General features: G+C 38.2%; 1 protein-coding gene across 5 annotated transcripts in view; it reads right to left on the reverse strand.

The window, feature by feature from the left end:
- The window catches only part of GALC (galactosylceramidase), an 89657-nt gene that overhangs the window by 42605 nt on the left and 30893 nt on the right, over window positions 1-16159 (reverse strand). For all 5 annotated transcript variants that reach the window (XM_043556784.1, XM_043556783.1, XM_043556787.1 and 2 more), the window contains 3 exons: window positions 4308-4397; window positions 3459-3545; window positions 1238-1388 (listed from right to left, as the gene is read on the reverse strand). In XM_043556784.1, coding sequence (XP_043412719.1) covers window positions 1238-1388; window positions 3459-3545; window positions 4308-4397 — 328 coding nt within the window. The remainder of the gene's footprint in view (window positions 1-1237; window positions 1389-3458; window positions 3546-4307; window positions 4398-16159) is intronic.

A 16159-nucleotide genomic window follows, 5' to 3' on the forward strand; every position in this document is an offset into this window, starting at 1 on the left:
GTTTAACTTTAGGTTTTAGTTTATTTTGTGGTCAACAGAGCATTACATTTTAGATCTGAAGGTTTCGAACTGCCCTTCATTCCTCAGGTCACAGAATAGCTTTGGTGCCAGGGGAACTTCTCTCTGGTTAACGAGGCCATATCTCAGGGCAAGGCCTCATCTACTGAGGGCAAGAACAGTTACCTCTGCCGACACAGAAGTCAGCAAAGGAAAGCAACAGGATTATGCCTGGCGGCACAATTCGCCAATTCATCTAAGAGGCCACTTCAGAGAACTGCAAGAAAACAAGGCACCAAGCAACCCTGGGGGTCCCTGTGGTCCATGTCATGCAAACAATTGAGAGGAGCCCAGCACACAGTCCAAAGGGCATCGTCCTACAGTTAACCAGGACATCACTTGCTGGGAAAGGGACATGAGACCCTGTGGCTGGGCAGTGACCCAGGGTCATCGGGAGGGGGTACCAGGAGTCTCCAACCAACCATGCTGGAAACAGCAGCCCTGCGGCGATAGGAGGGTCAAGTCACTCTCTCACAATGGCAGTCTCCCTGCCTGTGTCTCTCCTACAGCCACAGATCTTAGGAGCAAATACGAGAGCCAGCTGACCCTGCCTGTGAGGTCACAAGTTGCACGTCTACTAATCAACAAGTTTCGTCACCTACTGAGTGACCTGGGGCTATCACCACGATGACCGTGCCTTCTCACGTGTCCAGCAGTTCTGCTAAATTACCGAAAATCAAAAGCTTTTCCAACAGCTTTAGGACAGCTCTTCCTAGAAAAGCAGGAGAGTGCAAGTATAAAACTCCCGGGCAGGGCAGACGATGAGGTGAAGTAGCCAAGGGGAGCACTGCTGCCCTCAGCCATCAGGCCCCGGACACTGAAGAAAGAGAAGTCATTTGACCTCCGGGCTACAGGAGGATGCCAGGAATGGCTTCCACTAACAGGGAAGCGGCAGGGTAATAAGCCTCAGGTTTCACCGAAACCAAATTAGGATTATAGCTCTCATTCTGACATTGACCTCTACGCTTTTTTCTGGCACTGAAAACTACAGGGTCCTCAAGTCGAGAGTCACCTTGAGGTAACACAAAAAATGAGATCTCAGTTACCACGTGGACATTTAGAGCTACATTTTACAGCCACTTTATCACGCACGAGTTCGACACATAGAAATCTACCCACTACTGGTTAGGTAGGTTAAGTTTTAGTTTTAAAAAAAACAAGCAAAAAATGAAAAACTCACCAACATCGAAATCATCATCATACACCTGCGGGAAAGGCTGGGACTCTGGAGGCGGTGGGCAGCTGCCCTTGCCCCCGGTGGTGAGAGTGGTGAGGGTGAAGAGCTCATCTTCCTGCAGCTCCAGCGTGAAAGCGCCACCGCTGTCGAGAAGCTGAGAAAAGAAAACACGGAGGTCAAGGCCAGCTGCGTTGGGCTCCTCTCATTTGGGCCAAATAACTTTTTGAAAAAAAAAAAGAGCCAAACTCACTTCTGTTACAACTTCATAACCACTTGTGAAGGATACATCCAATACCAAGGTCTTTGCCATCTTTTTCTTAAGTTATTTAGAAGACTTTATAAAATTCTACTTTGTAGGTAGGACTTTAAAAGAATTTCACTACATGGAGGGAAGGATGACTAGACAACACCAAAACCTATTTCTATTAGTCTGTTCTTTTCCATTAGACTACAAGCTCTCAAAGCCTGTGTGTGTTCAATACATGTATGTAAATAAGAGATCTGCCTATTTAGTATTTAGGAGTTTACTAAGGTGGAAAAGTCCATAAACAGCTTAACCAGCTGTTAAGCACAAAAAACCTTCTACTATTAAGAAAAACAAGTCCTGCTTCTTTCATGTTCCATACATATTTCAATTAGCAAGTTAGGTTTATGTCACATCTATGCTTTTGGCAACTTAATCTCTTTAAGCCACATCTCCACAAAATGAGGGGGAAAAATACATACCTCCTAGGGCTGTTGTGATGATTAAATAAGATAATGTTTATAAAATGCTTAGCTCGGGGCATGACCTTCAAGAAACACTCCCTACATCACAGCTGTTCTATGCTAAATGTAGATCTCTGAAGACACCAGAATCGTCTGCATAATGAATGTAGGCATTAGATGTATGCCCATTTGGTGAAATTTGAGCAGCTTTTTTTCCTACTTTGAATTAAAGGGGTTTATAGCATATCTTTGCTTTAATAATAAATTGTTGGTCAGACCTATGAAATACGTAACACCATATTCTGGCTCAGGTATACCCCCCAAATGATATTATTTTATTATGGGGAAAATCAATTTTAATATCCTATTTCTAGCAATTTATTGTACAAAAAGCAGACTGTTCATTTTTAGAATTTAATATATGACCGGTGTTCAATCACTGATGGTGACTTAACTGATTCACAGAACATTAACAGTTTCCAGGAAAAGTAGATTTGTGTCAGTTACATGAAGTAGTGTGCCTACTTGGACCAATTCGTTCTTTGAAACATTTACTGAGGAACCCCCATGTGCTAAGCACAGTAGCAGGGACCTGAGGTAAAAAGCTAAATGAGGCAGGTCTCCAATCCTCAACGTGCCCGGTATGGTGAGGAAAGTGTTTAAGTAAGGACCCGTGCCTAGATGGCCGTGAGCTAAGACTGGTAGGGAAAGCTTCAGGGGAAGCGACACTTCAGCTGAGTTTTGAAGGAAGAAAAAGCATGTGCAAAGTCACAGAGGTGAGTAAAGTGACATGCCATGCTGTGAAAAATGCAAGAAGATTCGTGAGTACAGGCCACGTTAGCAGAACACACATAGAGAAACGAAAGCAGTCTTTTACCCCATGAGGTGACAACGAGGGTCATGTGCTACACTAAGGGAGGTCAACTCACAGGAAAAATCACTGAGGGACTTAAGCAATGGATTGACAAAAACCAGATCTGGATTCTGGTCGCAGTGTGATGGGTGGCCCGGACAGAGTCAGACTGGAGGCTGAGAAAACGGAAGGTAGTTTCCAAAATCTTAGGAGAGAGGTAATAAGGAACTGAAATAAGCAGTAGCCAGTGGGAATGGAGGAGAAAGGATCGGGTAAGAAAAACATGTCAGTGATAGAATCTCTATACTTGATCAATGATGGTGTATAAAGAAAGAGTAGATGGGAAAAGACAGTCACAGATGAGATTCAATGTTGTGACTTGGGCGGCCAAGGGATGGGGGTACCATTCACTGTGGCAAACTAGATACTAAGAGCAAACACACCTACAAACACACACACACTCCTATTATGCCTTGAGGAGGATTTCTATAAATGCACACACATACACACACACACTGACACCCGCTGGGAACAACTTTAGCTCTATTATACTTAAGCCACAAAATCAGTTATAAAATTAAAAATTCTTAATTCATTAATCAAATGTCTGTTCTCTTTTACTGTTTGCAATGTTTAAAACATATGAATTTATTTGAAAACTACCCATAGAGAATCCAGTTGTTTAAAAAGAAATCTCTTCGATGGTTTTCCAAGTCTGGTATACCACACCTGTAGCTCTGGTATTTCACTCTGAGGAGAAAACACACAAAAAAAGCATAGTTGAGTGATTCATCATATCCTCTGAGGATTTCCAAAATGAGTAAGTACCAGCAAGAATGAACCGCTGATAATGCACACTCTATTTCTATTTGCCAAAGACCTACCTCAAGTCTTCAACAGCAACATTCTGAAAGTAGGAAGAAATTGTTCAAGCAAATACTTTATGTCCTGTAAATACAACAGACTTTTGGCAAACATTTAAAAAGATTCTGGTGCCTTTGCTTCAAACATACTCACTATTGTACCTGTGTGAAATGCTTTTTTACGAATTTTCTGGGATTAATAGAACAATTCTTACGTAATTAGTAGTCAGAAAAGGCACTGTATTTTCTGTATTCAAATCTAACAATAGGTAGAAATAACAAGAATCTTGTGCCTTTTTACATTGTTGTTGTTGTTGTTGTTTCTTTGTACAGAACACTGAAAAGATCAAAGTTTGAAAGTTCCCTAGGCTATATAATTGATGCTTCTACCAACAAGAACAACTTTGCTGCAAGTGACTTTGGGTAAGTGTTCTTCAAAGCCATGGAGAGTTTTGCCTGCTAGTGGCTTCCACGCTGTTTGACTAAAACCAGTCAGCAGATAGAAAACACCACTGCTTCTATTCATTTATGTACAAATGCTTAATAGCTGGTAACACACATAAGACTTCACTTGAGAAGGGCTAGACTGTGATAAAATATATAAATTCTCAAATCAAAACCAAAATAAAAGTCCCACATATTTACTTACAAAAGAGCCCTTTAGAAGGAAGGTAGCAAACTGGTGCGACACATTGAAATAAGGCAGAAACGGCCGTATACACCTAGAATGTTTATGGCTCTAGGAGAAAAAAAAAATCATGTAAGTAACCCAAATGATATACAACCTATTATAGAGGAAAAAAAAAAAACTGAACATTTAAGGCCCAAGATTAATAGAATAGCACATATTAGGTGACAAATAAGAGTTTACTCCATATCGCTAAAGACTTTTTTTCTAGTATAACCTGTACTAAAAGTCTATTGAATATGCCTAGTCAGAAGTAAAGCTCCCTGGCATTTTGACTGAAATAAACTTTAAATTCACAGCTAAACTGCAGAGTCATTTTATATTAATTTTTATATTATAATGGTATTCCACGTAAAATGCATCAAATGAAAAGCAAATGCTTGTATGTTTTCCGAAAAGGCATCTCATCTTAACATAACCTTCAAATACACAACTAAATTCAGTAAGTACATACAACCAACAGTTCTCAAATTGACAACATCATTTTTTACTAAAAATAGTCGCTACTATGGGCTGGGATCAAAAGAGTTATGAGACATAATCCCACTTCAGGGGATTCAACAATCCCAGAGCACTGAAGCAGAAGGCCAGGCTTTGTGGGCAATAAAAAAGTTACAATTGTTGTTAGAGATTTCAATGCCTCATCCTCAATAGATGATGTACAACTAGACAGAAAAGCAACAAGGATAGAGGCGATTTGCACAACTACCAGGAGCTGGCCTGGCCTCACATCTGTAGACCACCTCCCCCAGCAAGAGCAGAGCGCACATCCTTTTCAAGGGCACATGCAACATTGACCAGGGAGCACCATATTCTCAGCCATGAGAGAAGTTTCAACGTTCAAAAAGATTCACATCACACACACAAAATACGTCCTCTGACCACACGAGAGAATGAAATCAGAGATAAATAACAGAAAACCCTCTAGAAAAATTCCAAAATATTTAGAAACCAAATAACAAACTTCTAAATAAGCCATGTTTCAAAGAAAAAGTAAAAATAAAAAGGGAAATTAGAAAGAATTTTGAGTTGTATCAAAATAAAAATACAACGTACGATTTGTGGGATGCCACGAAAGGAGTATTTAGGAGCAAATTTACAGCACTGAACACTGATTACAGAAGAAAGATATGACACTTCAGCTTCCACCCGGAGATAGTAGGAAAAGAGCAAATTAAGAGCCAAAGTAAGGGGCGCCTGGGTGGCACAGTCGGTTAAGCGTCCGACTTCAGCCAGGTCACGATCTCGCGGTCCATGAGTTCGAGCCCCGCGTCGGGCTCTGGGCTGATGGCTCGGAGCCTGGAGCCTGTTTCCGATTCTGTGTCTCCCTCTCTCTCTGCCCCTCGCCCATTCATGCTCTGTCTCTCTCTGTCCCAAAAATAAAATAAACGTTGAAAAAAAAATTTAAAAAAAAAAAAAAAGCCAAAGTAAGCAAAACAAAGAAAAAAAAAAAAAGAGCAAAGGAGAAATCACGTAAACAAAACCCAGAAAAATAAGAGAGAATGATCAAGAAACCACAAGCTGATTCTTCAAGAAATCAATAAAATTGATAAACTTCTAGCTAGCCTAATCAGGAAATCAGGACAAAAAGAAAACACAACTTGCCATCATCAACAGTAAGAAAGGTGACATCAACACAAATTATATACATATTAGAGGAACCACAGGGAAGAACTTCAGTAACTTTATGCCCAGAACCTGAACAACTTGAGTGAAATGGAAAAAATTCTTGAAAGACACAGAAACCCAAGCTCCCTAAAGAAGATATGGATAACCTGAATAGCCCTGCTGGCTGCACTGGGAAACTCAGGTCGGCCTTGAAGCTTTGCTCAAACATGAAGCCAAGCGACCGCAGGCTGGTACACTGCCTGCCTGAGCACAGACGCGTGCCCCCCAACACGCCCACGTGGCCCACGGGCAGAGGCCAGGAGACGTGCAGTTCCAAACAGAAGGAAACCTCTGCACGGTATGAGCTGATCACCAAGGTAGCTATGCAGAGCCTTCGGTGGCCACACACGATAAAGCCACAAACTACAGAATTTGTTCAGGAAAGTCACTACGCAAATAAACGGCGGCAACAACGATAAAAAGCAATGATCACCAATGCTAGACAGGAGAAAATCTGATTTCTACAGCTGCCACATTACATTATGCAATATGGCTAGTGTTCAGCAAATAATGATGAGATCTGTAAAACAAAACAAAATAGCAAAGAGTGGCCAACACGAAGGAATGGAAGTGCTCCACAGAAACCATGTTTGACCAAGCCCGGCTTTACTTGCCACATACTAGACTTCTAATCAAAGACACTAAATCAGGTATTTAAATGTGTTCAAAGAGCTAAAGGAAACCACATCTAAAAAATGGAAGCAGAGCTCTACTTCCAGAATGGCAATGTGGGGAGCTCCACAAAGTTGCTCCCCAGCAAAACTGGTGGAAATGATTTTTAGAAAAATGGAAATGATCCTAAGGGCATGCAACAAATAAACTTTTATTTAAGAAAATCTATTCTCAGTTAAAAAGAGCAAAAACCCGTGGCATTTAAACCACCATCCACTCTGTCCCTTTCTCTGTTAGCCAAGTAACAGAAACTGCATGCCAAGTAGGGATAGCCAAGAACACAGGGCTTCCTCCTCCCAGCTCACAGCTTGAGGCTGCAGGAGCTTCCTGGGAGAAGCAGAATTTCAGCATTTCTCATCCCCCACCCCCTCAGCTACTCGATGCCAATGCCAAGGAGCAGCAAGTATGGCCAGGAGGCTGGGGGTTGGGGTGTGGGGGTGCTCTCTTCCTCTGCACAGCTCCCATTCGTGATTTCACCTTGGGATACTGAGAGTACCAGGGTGCCAAACCTCCACCCCTCACCCTGTGTTCCTAAAGCAGCAGTGTTACAAAGAGAGAACACCCTTGTCCACATCCCAGCTCTAAACTTCAGCTTAGAGATTTTTGTGCAGGGAGACAGACAGGCTGTGAAACAGAGAACTCAGAAAGTCTCCCCAAAGAAACTAATACAGAGCAGTTATAGTTGGTAATGATGCTCTCAAAAATAATAGGGCTTCTGGGGGAAAGCAAATAAGAAGAGACTGGCAGCTTCATTAGATACATTAGCTTAACCACAACCCAACTAGTTTGCTACAGAAAGACACAGAAACAGACAGCTGAGAAGAACCCTTTTGAGGTCAGATTAAACCTAAACATTAACCTCAGACACCACCTCTGCAAAGAAACTGGGGTTTGACTGGATCAGTTTGTGGAGCTATTTCAAGTCCCAGGGCAGGGCTGAAAACAATAGAGCAATCTACCAGCAATTAACAGAGAGGTGTGATAAAGAAGTTCCTGGGAAACCACTGCCATCCCAGGGTGATCCTGCACAGGTCCATAGCTGCACCCTCTAGGAAGCAATACCTGGGGCTTCATGGTGCAGGGGGAAATAAACCTCACTAAAATACTCCAGCCAAACACTATATAAACATGCAAGCAAACAATAACAGACCGGGGGAAGGGGGACCAGGACTCAGAGCTGCTACATGATATCGTATAAAAGGTAGGGCTTTCAAAAGCAAAATTATGAGAAATTCAAAGAAACAAAAAAAATTTGACTCATACACAAAAAAGGAGGCAACAGAAGTGGCTGTGAGAACAAGCAAATGTTGGATTTAACAAAGACTTCAAAGTAGTCCATAGATAAGTTTGAAAAAAACTAAAGGAAACGGGCTTAAATAAGAACGGTAAAGGGAGGAATAATCACAATGTCTCATCAATGATATCGATGATATCGATATATCGATGATATCGATAAAGTGACTAAAATTCTTTATAAACCCAAATGGAAATTCTGACGTTGAAAAATACAGGAACTGAAATGAATTCACTAGAGAGATCAACAGTAGATCTGAACTGGCAGAAGAATTCGAGAACACAAAAACAGACTGATGGAGATTGTGCAACCCGAAGAAGCGGGGCGGGGGAGGGGATCAAGAAATGAAGAAAAATGACAGAACCTCAGAGAGCTGTAGGACCAGTAAGTACCAGCATACGCACCATGGGAGGGTAGAAAGTAGACAGAGAAAGAAGCAGAAAAAAATGTTTGCAGAAAAAATGGCTGAAAACTTTCCAAATTTGATGAAAAACAACCCACAGATCCAAGACGCTCAACAAACTCTACGAGTGAAAGCAAAGAGTTGTACACAGACACCAGTAAAAATGCTGAAAGTCAAAGAAAAGAAGAAAATCTTGAAAGCAGAAAGGGAAAAACTTACCACTTACAAGAAACCCTCAGTAAGATTAAAAGTGGATTCATCATCAGAAACAACGAAGGGTAACACATTTAAAATGCTCAGAAAACCAGTCAACCAAGAATCCTTTTTCCAGCAAAATCATCTTTCAAAAACCGAAGGCAAAGTACATTTCCACATAACCAAACACTGAATTTGTTGATACCAGATACAACTTTGCCAAAATTTAAAATAAGTATTTCAGACTGAAGGCAAATGATCACACATAGTAATTCAAATCCACAAAAAGTACTGGCAAAGGTAATTATGCAATTATAAAAGCCAGTAAAACTGCCTATTTCTTCTTTCTTCCCATAACTGATTTTAAAAGCAATTGCATAAAATAATATGTATGTAATTGTATTGTTGGGCTTATGAAATATAGAAATGTGATATAATTGCCAATATAGCACACAGTAGCCACAGAGGGGAGAGGACTGTATGAGAATAAGGAAATGTCACCAGATGGTGACAAATCCACAGTAATCTACAGCAATAAATAAAAACAACCAAAAATGGTAAATAAGATTAAAATAAATATATAATTTCTCTTCTTTATTCTCAGATTTTTTAAAAGACAAAATTATATATAAAGTTGTAATTATAGGGGCGCCTGGGTGGTTCGGTCGGTTAAGTGTCCGACTTGAGCTCAGGTCACGATCTCGCGGTCCGTGAGTTTGAGCCCCGCGTCGGGCTCTGGGCTGATGGCTCAGATCCTGGAGCCTGCTTCCGATTCTGTGTCTCCCTCTCTCTCTGCCCCTCCCCCGTTCATGCTGTGTCTCTCTCTGTCTCAAAAATAAATTAACGTTAAAAAAAATTTTTTTTAAAAAGTTGTAATTATAACAAGTCTTGTTAGGCTTGTAACAGATAGAAGTATGATACATACAATAACAGAACAAAAAGGGGGAAGGAGAATAGAGCTATATATAGGAATAATATTTCTGTATCTCACTAGAAATCAGTTAATATGAATCTGAAGTAGATTCTAATAAGTCAAGATGTACAACCCTAGAACAACCATTAACTAAGTAACTCACTACAATAGAGTGAAAAAATTAAAGGAATTAAAATGTTACCAGAACATATTCACTTAATACACAAGACAGTTAAGAAAGAATAGATGAACAACAAAAATGAGACATATAAAAATCAAAAAGTAACTTGACAAATGTAAATCCAACTATATCAATATTAACATTAAATATGAATGGACTAAACAATCCAATCAAAAGTTCAGAGTACATTTTTTTTTAAGAAGTCACTGGATGTCTTCCACTGACAATCTTTTTAAGTTTATTTATTTATTTTGAGAGAGAGAGAGAGAGAGAGACTCAGAAAGCATGAGGAGAGGGGCAGAGAGACAGACAATCCCAAGCACTGACAGTGTAGAGCCTGATGCAGGGCTTGAACTCACAAACCGTGAGATCATGACCTGAGCCAAAATCAAGAGTCAGACACTTAACCGATTGAGCCACCCTGGGGCCCCAAGTTCAGAGTACATTTAAAATAAAACAAGATCCAACTTTATGCTATCAAAAGGAGATTCAAAGATACAAAGGGGCTGAAAGTAAATGGAGGGGGAAATGTGTATCATATTAACAGAAACCACAAGAATAGCTAGTCATAATAAACAAAACAGACTTTAAAACAAACAAAAATTGTTACTAGAGAGACATTTTATAATTATATAAAGATCAATCCATCAGAAAAATATAAGCACATATGCACCTATAAGAAAGAGCCAAAATATATAAAACAAAACAAGAGGACAGATGATTCAACAATAGTAGTTGGACTTCAATTAACCACTATCAACAGAGAGAACAAGGAAGTAGAAGACTTGAATACTATAAACCAACTAGATCTAACAAACATCTATAGAATAGCACTCTACCCAACAATAACACAACATACATTCTTCTCAAGTACATATGCAATATTCTCCACGATAGATAATGTGCAAAGTAATAAAATAAAACTCCATAAATTTAAGACTAAAATCATATAAAGTATACTCTCAAATCTCAATAGAATAAAATTAAAAATCAGTAACAAAAAGTTAGGAAAACTCACAAAAATGTACAAATTAATTCATTCCTAAAATAAGCAATGAATGCATCAAAGACGAAATCACAAAAGAAATTAGAAAATACTTTGAGATGAATAAAAATTAAAATGTAACATAATAAAACTTGAAGAGATACAGCTAAAGTACTAGTTACAGAGTAATTCATAACTTTGAATACTTATATTAAAAAAAGAAGTATCTCAGGGGACTTCATGGCTCAGTCAGTTAAGTGTCCGACTCTTGGTTTCAGCTCAGGTCATGATGCCGCAGTTTTGTGGGTGTGAGCCCCACATCAGGCTTTGTGCTGGCAGCATGGAGCCTGCTTGGGATTCTCTGTCTCCCTCTCTCTCTCTCTCTGCTCCTCCCCTCACATTGTCTCTGTCTCTCTCAAAATAAATAAATACACTTTAAAAAAAAAAAGAAAGAACCTAATATTCTACCTTAAGAAAACTAAAAATATATTTTTTAAAGAGCAAACTAAACTCAAAGTTAACAAAAGGAAAGGAATAAAGATTAGAGTGGAAATTATTGAAATAAAGAGAAAAATAGAGAAAAAAATCAACATAAACAAAAGTTGTTTATTTGAAAAGATGAGCAAAATTGACAAACCTTTAGGTTTTTGAACCAAGAGAAAAAAAGGAAGACATATTACTAAAATCAGGAATGAAAGAGGAACATTTTTAACAACCTCACAAAAGTAAAAAGGTAATATACAAGGGAATACTATAAACAAATATATGCAAACAAATTAGGTAACATATATAAAATAGACCAATTCTCTAAACACAAATTAAGCAAAGCTGACTCCAAAAATAACACAAAATCTGAACAGACCTGTAAGAAGAGATAGAGTCCATAAACCAAAACATTCTTGTAGGAAAATCCCAAAATCAGAGGGCTTCACTGATGAATTCTACCACATGTTTAAAGAATTAATACCAACCTTTCACAAATTCTCTTTAAAAATATAAAAGGAAGGAACATTTCCCAACTCACTCTATGGGGTATTACCATTCTATCAAAACCAAGCAAAGAGATTATAAGAAAACTATGTACCAGTATTTCCAATGAATTTGGACACAAAAAAATCCTCAACAAAACATTAGCAAATCAAATTCAGCAACAGATAAAAAGGATTATACATGATGACAAAGTGGAGTTTATCCCAGAAATGCAAAGCTAGTATAGCAGACAAAAATCAACATAATGCACTGTATCAATAAAATTAAATTAAAAAACACATGACCATCTCAATAGACTCAGAAGACATTTACTAAAATTCAATGCCCTTTCATGACAAAAGCACTCAACAAACTAGCAATAGAAGGGAAGTTCTTCAACCTTATACAAAATATTTACCAAAAAACCACAGCTAACCTTACGCTTTCACCTTAATGGTGAAAGACTGAAAGTGTTTCCCCTAAGATCAGCTACAGTACAAGAATGCATATTCTCACTATTTCTATTCAATATTTACAAAAGGACAATTAATCAAGGGGGAAAAATCAAAGGCATCTAGAATGAAAAGAAGGAGGCAAAACTATCTCTCTTTGCAGATGACGTACTTCTGTATATAGACAAACTATTATAACTAAGAAAAAGCATAAAAGCTTGTGAGATACAAGGTCAATAGGTAAAACTCAACTGTACTGCTATACACTAGCAACAAAAACTCTGAAAATGATACGAAGAACACAATTCATTTACAGTTCTACCAAAGTAATAAAATACTCAGAGATAATAACTGTAACAAAAAGAAGTACAAGATTTATACCCTGAAACCTATAAACATCATTAAAAGAAGTAAAAATGTCAATGAATGAAAAGATATCCCATACTCATGCACCGGAAGATTTGATATCATCATGGTGGCAATACTACCCAAATGATCTACAGGTCAAACGTAATCCCTATCAAACTCCAAACTGGCTTCATTGCAAAAATTGACAAGCTGATACTAAAACTTCTATGGAAAAGCAAGAAACCCAGAAGAGCCACGCAATGTTGAAAAATAAAGCTGGAGGACTCATGTATCCTGACTTAAAAACATACTATAGAGCTATAGTAATTAAGACAACATAATGCTCCCATAGGATAGATACACAGGCCAAGGCAATAGAATTAAGAGTCCAGGAAAAAACCCTCACATTTATTGCCAACTGATTTTCAACAAGGGAGCCAAGACAATTCAATAGAGAATGAACAGTCAACAAATGGTGAAGGAACAATTAGACACCCACCTGCAAAAGATGAAGTTACAGATACATACCTAACCCTCTATTTAAAAAATATTATGGATCAAAGACCTAAGTGTGAGAGCTAAAACTATAAAACTCTTAGAAGCAAGCATGGGTATAAATATCATGTCTTGGATTAAGCAATAATTTCTTAAATAGGACACCAAAAGCATAAAACTAAAAGAAAAATGGATATATTCAGCTTCATCAAAATTTAAAATTCTTGTATTTTAAAGGGTACCATTAATAAAGTGAAAAACAACTAATATAATATGTCAACTACACTACAATTTTTTTTTTTAATTTTTCATGTTTTTATTTATTTTTGAGACGGAGAGAGAGAGAAACCGAGCATGAGTGGGGCAGGGGCAGAGAGAGAGGGAGACACAGAATCCAAAGCAGGCTCCAGACTCCGAGCTGTCAGCACAGAGCCAGATGCAAGGCTGGAACTTGTGAACCATGAGATCCTGACCTGAGCCGAAGTAGGACGCTTAACTGACTGAGCCACCCAGGCGCCCCTACACTATAATTTTTAAAAATTAAATTTAAATTTTTAAAAAGGAAGTGGAAAACAACCCACAGAATGGGAGAAAATATCTACAAGTCACATATCTGATAAGGGGACTTTTATCTAGGGTATGTGAATAACTCTTATATTTCAAAAACAAAAAGACAAACATCCCAATTTAAAAATGGGCAAAGGGTCTGTGTGGGCATTTCTCCAAAGGAGAAATACAGATGGCAAATACACACATAAAAGGTGACCCAATGTCATCAGTCACTAGTAAAACATAAATGAAGACCAATTCACACCACCAACATGGCTAGAATCAAAGAGACCAGCAATAACAATTGTTGGGGAGGATGCGGAGAAACTGGAAGCCTCACCTACTGCTGGTAGCAATGTCAAATGGTACAGCAACTCTGAAAATCAATTTGGCAGTTCCTCAAAACGTTAAACACAGTTACCATTTCACCCAGTAATCGTACTCCTACATACATGCTCAAGAGAAATGAAAACACATGTCCACAGAAAAACATACACATGAATGTTAATCTTAGTATTCATAATAGCCACAAATTGGAAACAACTCAAATATACATCAACTGATCAATGAATAAACAAAATGTGACATATTCATAAGATGGAATGTTATGAATTATACTGAGGTACCGATAGAGAACCATAAAAACACCAAGCTAAGTGAAGGAAGCCAAACGCAAAAGATCATATATTATATAATCCCACTCATATGAAATATCAAAAACAGGCAAATCCCACGAGACAAAGAGTAAAACAGTGGTTGCCAAGGGACGTGGGAGGAGGGAGTGGAGGATGACTGCAAATGGGTATGAGGTTACTTTTTGGGGTGGCAGAATTAGATAACAGTAATGGTTGCACAACTCTGTAAATGTACTAAAACCACTGAATTCTATACCTTAAAGCCTGCGTTTCATAGTATGTGAATCAAATTTCAATTAAATAATCAGTTAATATAATTATTTTACTAAATTAAAAAAAAGAAAAACAATGTTTTCAATAAATGTAGAAAAACTACTTGACAAAATCCAGTATCTACTCCTGATTTTTTTTTTCAAAAAAAGTTACAAATAAAAGTGAACTTTATCCTGATAAAGTTTATCCATGAAAAACACCATACTGGTAAAATACTCAGTGCTTTCCTCCTGAGATCCAGGAATATATGCTCTCACTATTTCCATTCAACACTATATTGGAGATTCTAGCCAGTCCAATCAGACAAGAAAAGGAAATAAAAGATACCCAGATTGGAAAGGAAGATGTAAAATTATTTCTACTTGTAGATCATTTACAAAGAAAATCCAATGGAATCCACAAAAAAGCTACTGGAACGATAGGTGACTTTAGTGATGTTGCAGAAAACAATATCTTTATACAAAAATCTACTGTATTACTTTATACTAGGTACTAATTGAACTAAAAAGTTAAAAACTGCTATTTACAATTGAATTGAAAACGTGACTTAGTCAAAATTTGACAAAAGATATGAAATACCTGTACACTGAAAACTGTATTATTTGGAGAAATTAAAGAAAACCTAAATAAATTGAGGATATGTCTTGTTAAAGGGTTAGAACACTTGATGTTGTTCAAATATCAATTCTCCTCTGGTGCAGCCACTCTGGAAAGCAGTGTGGAGGTTCCTCAGAAAATTAAAAATAGACCTACCCTATGACCCAGCAATAGCACTGCTAGGAATTTACCCAAGGGATACAGGAGTACTGATGCATAGGGGCACTTGTACCCCAATGTTTATAGCAGCACTCTCAACAATAGCCAAATGATGGAAAGAGCCTAAATGTCCATCAACTGATGAACGGATAAAGAAATTGTGGTTTATATACACAATGGAGTACTACATGGCAATGAGAAAGAACGAAATATGGCCTTTTGTAGCAACGTGGATGGAACTGGAGAGTGTGATGCTAAGTGAAATAAGCCATACAGAGAAAGACAGATACCATATGTTTTCACTCTTATGTGGATCCTGAGAAACTTAACAGAAACCCATGGGGGAGGGGAAGGGGAAAAAAAAAGAGGTCAGAGTGGGAGAGAGCCAAAGCATAAGAGACTCTTAAAAACTGAGAACTGAGGGTTGATGGGGGGTGGGAGGGAGGGGTGGGTGGGTGATGGGTATTGAGGAGGGCACCTTTTGGGATGAGCACTGGGTGTTGTATGGAAACCAATTTGGCAATAAATTTCATATATTGAAAAAAAATATATCAATTCTCCTCAAACTGATCTGAAGATTCAAGACAATCCCCATCAAAATCTGAGCAGGGTTTTTTTGTTTGTTTGTTTGTTTGTTTGTTTTTTGTATGTGGTTTTTGGTTTTTGGGTTTTTGGGGGGTATTGTTTGTTTTTGTTTTTTTTTTGGTAGAAACTGACATGCTGATTCTAAAATTCTCAGGGAAATGCAAACGACCGAGAATAGACAAAACAACTTTGAAAAAGAACAAATTTGAAGGGCTAAGACTACCTGCTACTAGGAATTGTTTGTACACACACACACACACACACACACACACACACACACGAGTAACCACGGTACTAGTGTAAAGATACATAGCTAGGTCAAAGAAACAGAATAGAGTCCAGAAATAATTCCACCTATACATGAACAACTGACTTTTTTTCAAAGGTGAAAAGGCAATGCAGTGGGGAAAAGAACAGACTTTTCAGCAAATGGTACTAGA

Source organism: Prionailurus bengalensis, chromosome B3 (assembly GCF_016509475.1).
Source record: "Prionailurus bengalensis isolate Pbe53 chromosome B3, Fcat_Pben_1.1_paternal_pri, whole genome shotgun sequence".
In the NCBI taxonomy this organism is placed as follows: domain Eukaryota; kingdom Metazoa; phylum Chordata; class Mammalia; order Carnivora; family Felidae; genus Prionailurus; species Prionailurus bengalensis.